General features: G+C 46.2%; 1 protein-coding gene across 1 annotated transcript in view; it reads left to right on the forward strand.

The window, feature by feature from the left end:
- LOC122931823 (aquaporin-3-like) overlaps positions 1-8,937 on the forward strand; it is a 28,664-nt gene extending 19,727 nt beyond the window's left edge. The window contains exon 6 of the mRNA XM_044285878.1: positions 8,760-8,937. Coding sequence (XP_044141813.1) covers positions 8,760-8,937 — 178 coding nt within the window. The remainder of the gene's footprint in view (positions 1-8,759) is intronic.
- The last annotated feature ends 1,432 nt before the right edge of the window (positions 8,938-10,369 follow it).

Consider the following 10,369-nt stretch of genomic DNA (forward strand, 5'->3'; position numbering starts at 1 on the left):
GTCTATCTGGTTAAACCAGCTGGAGGAGCACCTAGTATCAGGAACCCCTAGAGAGGATATTTTAGCTTCTCTTCCAGTTCTTAAACAGGCGGCAAAATTTTTGGCCGATGCTTCGGTCGACTCTATTAAGTTAGCAGCCAGGTCAGCGGCCCTCTCAAACTCTACCAGAAGGGCAGTATGGCTTAGGTCCTGGTCAGGTGATGCGGCATCCAAAAACAAACTCTGCGGCATCCCCTGCGAAGGTGATAGGGTGTTCGGATCAGTACTGGACGACATCCTTGATAAAGCCACAGACAGAAAGAAGGGGTTTCCTTCGGAACAAAAGAATTTTCGTCAGAGACGGTTTTTTCCCACATCTAGGGGCAGACAGGACCAAAAGAGAAGGGATTTTTCCCCCCGGTGGCGTTCGGGAAGAGGAAGAGGTCGAGGGTTTTTATTCAACCCCTCTGACTCCTCCCAAAGGTCATCAAAGCAATGACGCCAGATGCAGGGTAGGAGGAAGGCTGAAGTACTTCCTTCCAGCCTGGGAGAATATCTCCAATTCCCCATGGGTTTTGGACGTAGTCTCCTCAGGCCTAAAGTTGGAGTTTTCCACTCTTCCCCAGGAGGTGTTCCACATCACCAAAAAAGCCGGTCCAGTCCAAGCTCTAATACTAGATCAGGTAAAAATCCTTTTACAAAAAGAAGCCATAGCGTCAGTTCCCCTAGCAGAACAGGGAACAGGTTATTATTCCCCCTTATTTTTAGTCAAAAAACCGAACGGCTCATACAGAGCCATTATAAACCTAAAGGGACTGAACCAACATCTACTCTACAAACGGTTCAAGATGGAGAGCATAAAATCCACTAAGTCTGTTACAGAGAAACACCTTTATGGCAACCCTAGACCTTACCGACGCGTACTACCACATTCCTATCTGCAGAGAGCATCAGAAATTCCTAAGATTTTCAGTACAGCGGGGTTCGGTGGTACTCCATTATCAATTCCAGGTCCTCCCCTTCGGCATTACGTCAGCACCAAGAGTCTTCTCCAAAGTGATGGCAGAGGTGATAGCAGATCTTCATCTAAGGGGCATATTAGTTGTGCCGTACTTAGACGACTTCCTTATAGCCGCTGCATCAAAAAGTCTCCTATTAGAACAGATAGAAATAGTGAAGCAGAGCCTAACAGACCTGGGGTGGCTAATAAACATAGAAAAGTCAGACCTCCAGCCCGAAAAAAGGAAGATCTTTTTAGGAATGCTGCTGGATTCAGGCCTCATGAGGACCTTCCTCCCACAGGAAAAAGTCCAGACTATCAAGCAGGAATTTACGCTGTTCCGCAGCAGATCAAGAGTGACAATCAGGTCAATAATGAAAATCTTGGGTCTAATGTCCTCAGCTATCCCAGCAGTAAAGTGGGCTCAGGCTCACTCAAGAACCCTCCAGGCTTTCATGCTCAGGGAATGGGACAAGAGCAAAGCTTCTCTAGAACGGAGAGTAAGAGTCCCTCAATATGTAAGAGACTCCGTAAATTGGTGGTTGATCAACCAAAACCTAAACACAGGCGTCCCGTGGCAGCAAACAGATGTGAGTCACTATCACTACAGACGCCAGCAAGAACGGTTGGGGGGCCTTTTCAGACAGGTCCGTAATACAAGGGGGCTGGCAAGAAAATCAGATCCTAGCCTCTTCCAACCTGAAGGAGTTAAGGGCAGTATGGGAGGCCTTGAAGGCCCTTCACTCAGAAGTCCACGGGAAAGAAGTGAGAATACTCTCAGACAACACCACAGCGGTGGCCTATCTGAACAGACAAGGGGGCACAAGAAGCCCATCCTTGGCGAGGGTCTCAAGAGATTTTCCAATGGGCGGAAAGAAACATACTATCAATATCGGCAGTTCACATAAGGGGAGAAGACAATACAGTGGCGGATTTTCTCAGCAGAGATGTCTTGAAAGAAGGGGAATGGTCCTTAAACCCAAGGATATTCCATCGGATAGCACAAACATGGTTCCTTCCAGAAATAGATCTGTTTGCCACGCGTCAAAACAGACAAGTAGAGAAGTTCGGCTCTCTGGCTTATTCAGATCACCCTCTTATAGTGGACTCTCTCTCCCACCCATGGCCAAGAGTAAACCTGTATGCCTTCCCTCCCTTTGCGTTAATCCCCAAGGTGCTGCAAAAGGTACTTCAGGAGAACCACAATCTGATCCTGATTGCTCCTTACTGGCCCAAGAGGTCATAGTTCCCTCTCCTAGTGAGGATGTCAGCAGGAGACGTGTGGCATCTACCAAACATCCCGGATCTCCTTCACCAGGGCCCAGTATGGCATCCCAGGACAACACAACTTCAGTTGACAGCATGGAGACTGAGCGGGAAATATTAAAAGGAAAGGGCCTCTCGGACGCGGTAATTTCCACAATTCTTTTTAGTCGAAAAAAGGTGACTTCGAGGATCTATGACAGGATCTGGCAGTCTTTCAGAAGATTTACAAGGGGGAATACCAGAGGTCCCCTTATAGTCACTAAGGTCCTAGAATTCCTCCAGTCAGGTCTTCAGAAGGGGCTAAGAGTAAGCACTATAAAGGTCCATATATCAGCCTTGAGTGCCTTACTTGATATAAAATTAGCAGACATAGACCTTGTTAAGAGATTTGTGAAAGGAGCTCGGAGAAAACAGCCAATAGTGAGGTCCACTGTCCCTCCTTGGGACTTAAATCTAGTTCTAGCAGCCTTATCAGACAACCCTTTTGAGCCCTTATCTGAAATATCTCTAAAGATGCTTACCTTTAAAACAGTTTTCTTAATAGCCATCACCTCGGCTAGGAGGGTGGGGGAGATACAGGCTTTCTCGTGCAGGCCCCCGTACCTGTCCATCAAGGATGATAGGATAGTACTGAGACATTCTCCCTCTTTTTTACCCAAGGTGGTCTCTAAGTTCCACTGTCTTCAGGAAGTGTCCCTCCCTTCCTTTGGATCCCCATCAGGCAGTCAGGAACAAAGACGCTTCCATAACCTGGATGTAAGAAGAGCCGTTCTTACCTACCTAAAGGCTACAGAAGATCTCAGGAAGACTGACAGACTATTTGTTCAGTTTGCAGGCCCAAATAAGGGAAACGCGGCAAGCAAAGCATCCGTTAGTCGATGGATTAGATCGACAATCTTGACTTGTTATGACTTAAGGGAGGTTCCTCCCCCGGCAGGCTTAAAAGCCCATTCAACCCGATCTGTAGCAGCCTCTTGGGCTGAATCAGCGGAGGTTCCGTTAGAACAAATTTGCCAGGCAGCCACCTGGTCGTCACCTTCTTTCTTTAGACATTATCAGTTAGATGTGTTGAAGAACAGGGAATTATCATTTGCTCGCAGAGTGTTATCTGCTGTTGTCCCCCCCTGATTTGGGATTCCTATGTTATTCCTCCTGTCGTGCCGCTGTGGGGGTGTTTGGAAAGATTTCAATTACTTACCGGTAATTGGTTTTTCCTCTAGCCCCCACAGCGGCACGGGGAATTTCCCTCCCAATGATTATTCTAACTTTTATTTAAAAAAAAAAAAAAAAAAGGATGAAAAGAAGGAAAAAGTTGTTTTGTCTTTCTTGGAGAGTATCCTTGTCTAATTCTCAATAATACATAAAGATTAATTTTGTTGCATCCATTCCAGAGTTTTCTCGGTTATTTACTGGAGCAGGTAAGGGGAGGGGAGTATTTAAAGATCTCCACGTTGTTTCCTGTCCCTGGGGAGGCGGGGTATCCTCCTGTCGTGCCGCTGTGGGGGCTAGAGGAAAAACCAATTACCGGTAAGTAATTGAAATCTTTTTTGGCGACCGGCAAATCAGATCACTAACGACGCCAGCAGCCGAGGCTGGGGAGGCCATACAGGAAATCAGGTAGTTCAGGGCACCTGGAGCCCAGAGATGTCAGTAGCCTCTTGAAACATAAGGGAACTGTCGGCTGGAAGTTCCAACACCTCTTCCATACGTAAAATCCCATCATGTAATGATACTGTCCAACGCTACCACTGTAGCCTACCTAAACCATCAGGGGGGTACCAGAAGCAAAGAAATACAACAGCTGTCATGGAAAATCTTCAGTTGGGCAGAAAAAAATAATATGAAAAGGCATGGAAAACAGAATAGTGGACTATCTCAGCGGAGAGGTTCTAAGAGAAAGAGAATGGTCATTAGATCCCAACATGTTCAAGCAAATATCTCTCAAATGGGGGTTACCAAAAGTGGATCTCTTCGCAAATCAAAAGAACAGACAACTAGAGTTCGGTTCCCTCCAGCAGGGATCACCCACTGATGGTGGACGCACTGTCCTGTCCATGGCCAAAAGATCTCCTGTATGCCTTTCCCCCTTTTACAGTATAATTCTGAAGGTGCTAATAAAGATAATGGAAGAGAAAGCACAATTGATATTAATTGCTCCATTCTGGCCAAAAAGGTCCTGGTTTCCCCTCTACAATCTGTCTGCAGGTCAATTCTGGTCTCTCCCGTCTTATCTGGGACTACTACGTCAGGGCCCTGTGCTCCATTCAGACGTAGCAAGACTTCATTTTACAACAAAGAGGCCTATCAGAATCCGTAATATCCACCCTACTATGTAGTAAAAAGGTCTCTACCTCCTGGATCTACAGAAGAACATGGAAAACATTCCTGGAGTTTGCAGGAGACAGACTGCACTATCGGGAAGCTAATATTCCACGCCTACTGGATTTCTTGCAGGCAGGCCTTGACAAAGGTCTCAAACCTAACACCATAAAGGTGCAAGTCTCAGCATTAAGTAGCTTCCTTGATGTGAAACTGGCAGACTTACTATTTATAAAGAGATTCATAAAAGGAGCATTCAGAAAATGCCCATTTATTCATTCTACCACTCCTCCTTGGGACCTGAATTTAGTATTAGAGGTTTTAATGGAAGCGCCCTTTGAGCCCTTAAAGGAGATCTCACTTAAGCTTCTGACCCTAAAGACTGTCTTTCTACTGGCGATAACATCGGCCAAAAGGGTAGGTGGGATTCAGGCCTTTTCCTGTAAAGCACCCTATCTCATAGTATTAGAGGACCGTATTATCCTTAGACACACCCCAAGGTGGTCTCAAAATTCCATCGCCAACAGGAGGTGTCGCTTCCATCCTTTTGTGAAAATCCAGCCTCTGACTTGGAGAGAAAATACCATAATCTGGATGTCAGAAGATGTCTGCTAACTTACCTGGAAGTCTCAGCGGTATTCAGAAAATCGGACCATCTCCTCCTTCAGTATCAAGGCCAGCATAAGGGATCAGCGGCAAGCAAGAGCACCATATCCAGATGGATCCAAAACGCCATTGAATTCTGCTACCTGCAGAGAAGCTTGAACCCCCCCCCCCCCCAAAGGGATCAAAGCACACTCTCTCTACCAGGGCCGTGTCTGCCTCATGGGCAGAAAATGCCTCTGCCTCAGTAGAACAAATGTGCAAAGCAGCTATGTGGAAGAATCCAAGTACTTTCTTTAAACATTATAAATTAGATGTACTCCAAAATCTTGCTTTTTATCGTATGGAAGAAAAGTCTTATCTGCAGTAGTCCCACCCTAGAGTGTATTTCTCTATTAATCCTCCTGGAGTGCTGTTGTGGAGGCGCCGGGGAAAAGACTTACTCTTACCGGTAATTTTCCAATAGCCTCCAACGGCACTGGATTCCCTACCCAAGTTGTGTAATTATTGTGGGAGTGTTATGTTATTTATGTTATTATATCAATACAGTTCTTGAACTAAGTCCTAGATCATTAACTGAAGCAGGTAAGGGGAGGGGGCCTTTTAAACCTGAGCTTCTACGTTGTTTCCTGTCCTGGGGCAGCAGGGACACCCTCCTGGAGTGCCATTGTGGAGGCTATTAGAAAATCCACTTACCGGTAAGAGTAATAGTCTCTAGAAGTAACTAATGGACAACCAATAAGAATACAAAAATCGTGATGATACGCACACTGTATAAATTAGGGTTGTTGTGGGTATCAAAATATCGATACGATACCAGGATTTGACATTTATCGATACTAGGCTGCACTACTGTGCAGTCTAGTGTCAGACCATGAGTGAGCTGCTGTCAGCGCGCAGAGTGTTCTCCTCAGCAGCACAGGGGAGAAGGAGTCACACTGCCAATAAGAGGGGCGGAGGAGGGGCGGATGCACTGCGCCACTAATAAAACTTAACATTTAATACAAATACAGGTGACGGCAGCAGAATCGCATAGCCGCGATCAGCGGCAGTTAACCCCTCAGGTGCGGCACATAAGGGGTTAACTGCTGCTGATCAAAGCTCCCAGCTATGTAATTCTGCTGCCGAGACCTGCCATCTGTATTAAAGGTTAATTATCATTGGTGGCGCAGTGTGTGCCCCGACCCCAGTATTAAAATTGGTGGCGCAGTGTGCCCCCCACCCCCTCAACCTCCCAGTATTAAAATCATTGGTGGCAGTGGCCACAGGGTCCCCCCCCCCCCTTCTCATTGGTGGTGCAGTGGCAGATGTGATCGGAGCCCCAGCAGTGTAATCCTGGGGCTCCGATCGGTTACCATGGCAGCCAGGACGCTACTGAAGCCCTGGCTGCCATGGTCGGCTCCCTGCTACTGTGTACTATGCACAGGGCAGCAGGGACAGTGTGAAGTCCTATTCACCCTGATAGATCTCTTAGTTTAATCCCTTGTCCTATTCACCCAATCTAGCCCTTAGGGGGAAATAGTTATTAAAAAAAAGACCAAATTATGTATAAATCACCCCCTTTCCCAATTTTACATGTATATTTAAAAAAAAAAATAATCTCCACGTCCGAAAAGTTCAAAATCTCCTATGCAGTGTGAAAAAATAACTGCACGATTCGCTTTTTTATTTTTAAATGCGGAATGCACAAGGCTATTCTGGTTTATTTTTTTTTTTCATGTGGTATCGAGTATCGCAATACTTTTTTAGGCTATTGAAATCTAATCAAAATGTTGGTATCACAACAACCCTAGTATAGATGGGTTCATACACTCGCCCTGTCTCCATTCCTGTATATCAGAAAAAATGAATGAGTGCTAGACGACATACAATGTTTGCAAAAATACTGGAATGTATTGGATATGAAGTTACATATATTGCCTCTTCTATATGGATGTATTTTATTGCACCATCATATACTGCATGCATTATGTATCTGGGATTAAATTAATCCATTCAGGATTTTCCAAATGACCCTACTGAGATGATTCCCACCAGAAAGAAACGAGAGATTGCGTTCACGTACCACTGAGGAAGGGGTATGTAAGCCCCGAAACGCGCCTGGGAATACGTGAACGCAATTCAAAAATTTCTATAAATCGAACACTAATATCTTCCAGTGGCAAAAATATCTAACCAATTGGTCCCTGGGATATATCCTTGTACAATATATTGGTACAGTTCTGGATGATGGTGCCTACTATACAAAATGAATCATATCTATTGACTTTATAGGGTTTCCAGGGAAAAACCCTCCTTTTTAGCAGAGCACCGAAACCATCTCTCACAACAGGTGAGCCACCATACGCTTTTCTGTCATAGTGGCTGAGACATGGCAGACCTGGGGCCCTTCAGAGGAGCCCAGGCCTGCCATGTCAACTACCTGGCACCCCACAGATGCATATTAAGGGTGCCGCTCAGAGGACCGAGCGAGCCCCCTGCTCCTGTCTAACCACTCAGATCTGTCAGCAGGAAAGCAGATGTCTGCTAGGGCAGAGTTCACAGTTCAGGCTGAAGTCTTCGGGCGCCCTCTGCTGGTTCAGTCTGCACAGAGCTGGCACTATGGGAAGTGCAGTCTGTATACTGGATGTAAGGAAGAGACTCCCTCCCCACACACATACATTTCGGGACCTCAGGTAAGCGCTGGGGAGGAGTCTACTAATATACAATAAGGCTACTTTCACACTGGCGTTTGGTGTGGATCCGTCATGGATCTGCACAGACTGATCCGTTCAACGTTTGTATTCTCTTTAACATTGCCAAAATGGATCCGTTTTGAACACCAATGGAGGATGGATCCGTTTTTTTATTGTGCCATATAGTGTCAGTGAAAACGGATCCGTCCCCATTGACTTGTATTGTGTGTCAGGACTGATCCGTTTCGCCAGACTGACACCAACGCTGCAGGCAACGTTATGGTGTCAGCCTCCAAAGCGGAATGGAGACGGAACGGAGGCAAACTGATGCATTTTGAGCGGATCCTTAGCCATTCAGAATGCACTAAAGGCAAAACTGATCCGTTTTGGACCGCATGTGAGATCCCTGAACGGGTCTCACAAATGGAAAGTCAAAACGTCAGTGTGAAAGTAGCCTTAAGCTTGCTTTTTTTTTTGTTTTGTTTAAAGAGGAGCTGTCCCCTCTCCTGCCAGATGTTATAAGTGAATAGCTAGCAGTCTGCAATGAAGGTCCAGCTGGGAGTTACCAGTTGGGGTTGTCCCTGCAGAGTTTGACACTATCCAATCAATGCTGCCACTGTCACAGTGCAGGACCCCCCCCAATCCTGTAACACCCAGCCAGACCTTCGCTGCTACCAATTAATTTGAAACTTCTAGTAGGCGTAATGGCCCCACAGAGTTGTATACATAGATGCTCCAGAATTGTTACATGGGGAATGCAAGTAGTAACTAAGACATGTCAGAGGGGAAGGGTCCTCTATATAAGTGACTCCTGGTTTGGGCTTTACATAACCATACACATTGTGAACAAGACCTCATTGTGACTTCTTATTCCATCAGAACAAACTAACCCCTGGCAAACATTTTCTTTCTTTTAGGGCTGGTGACAACTGGTGGTGGGTCCCGGTATTGGGCCCCATGATTGGTGGGGTCATTGGAACATTTATTTATGAAATGCTTGTTGGAATTCACCACTCAGTAGAACAGAAGAAAGAGGAAGATGATGGAGAGGAGCATCACCCCCCGGAGTACCAGTTGGTTCAATCAACAGCATAGACCATACCAGGTGGCTGTAGACTAATGGCGTCTCACTGTAAAACCCGATTCCATATGATCTCCAAGGGTTCCTCTACCAATGCTATTAAAGTCCAAGATAAGGCAGTTGGGATTTGACCAGTTATCACTTGGACTTCTTTGGATTTGCACTCAGATGTGCATTTTTTTTTTCCAGTATTTCATAAAATGTGTTTTTCAGTGTTATCTAGGTTTTTATATATTTTTTAATTTTAAAATCCTGAGTAAAAAGCAACTAACCTGGAGTGACCACTCATTTCAGGAATGGCGCTTGCAACTTGATTTTGCAGTGGATTTTAAAATTTTTCAATAAAGTTAACATAAAATCTAAAGATGTGGATTTTTATTTGGAGAACATGGCCCATTCTCTGATCTAACTTCTGACATGTCTGTAATGGCAATGCTGGAGCATCGATTATGACTGTTGTGCCATCCCTCTATTATTCACACTAGGTCCAACTGAGTGTAGCCCAGTAAGTCCTTTTATCAGAGCAAAGCAAATGGAATCTACTTTTCCCCAGTCGTCTCCATGACACCACATGCTGAGATCGACTCCCTTCTGATTGGACAGGAAAAACAGAGGTTAAAACCCCCACCCCCTCCTCACATCACCAGTGTTTTTCCTGTCCCATCAGGATAGGAAGCAGGAGAGGTGCACAGAGCTTGTTTGGGCTCACCTGGATTGATTCATTCACAGGCCGAGGTCGGATCTGCAGTGCAGCTCTCCCCTCCTCCGTTCGGGTAGTCCTGGGCTCGGGCACTGACGAGTTGCCCCTGCGAAGATTCCCTCTGCGGCGGTCCCGGAGGGCTTGATGCAGGGGGAAGGAAGAATGCGGCGGATCGGCACTTTGATGTGTCCCGGCCGGCAGGAGAATGAAGTCAGACGCCAGGGGCGGAGCAAAGCGCGCTGACGTCATTTACATGCGCCACAGGTCCTGAAGCCTAGGAAGCACTATAAAAACTCACAGGACCTGTGTAATGGCGCCCTGCATAGCGTGGCTCTGGTGTTTGGTGGAGCATCTCTGGAGCGGTCGGGAGTAAGGATGAGTACACCCCTCACGCCGGGCTCTGGAACCGAGCCTGCATCAAACCCTGGGACAGTGAGTAACCTGCTCTCAGGCACATGCTTTGTATAGATGGTTCAGTCTGCTCATCCTTTCCTCCCTTACTGTTTCAGGGAGAAAAGGATTCGGCTTCTACAGCTAAAAAAAACTAGGAAGTGTGGTATATGCTGCAAAAGATTGTCTAACACTGGATCCAAGCCCCTGTGTAAAGAATGTACCTCCAGTGTCATCAAATCTGAGTCTTCTAGTTTAATTGAAGACATTAGAAAAGTAGTTAAGAGGTCCAGCTGGCCTTAACTGCCAAGGAACCTTCTCCCCCCAAAGCCCCCCCTCAGGACGCCCGTAGCATT

This window comes from Bufo gargarizans, chromosome 3, assembly GCF_014858855.1.
Source record: "Bufo gargarizans isolate SCDJY-AF-19 chromosome 3, ASM1485885v1, whole genome shotgun sequence".
Taxonomy (NCBI): domain Eukaryota; kingdom Metazoa; phylum Chordata; class Amphibia; order Anura; family Bufonidae; genus Bufo; species Bufo gargarizans.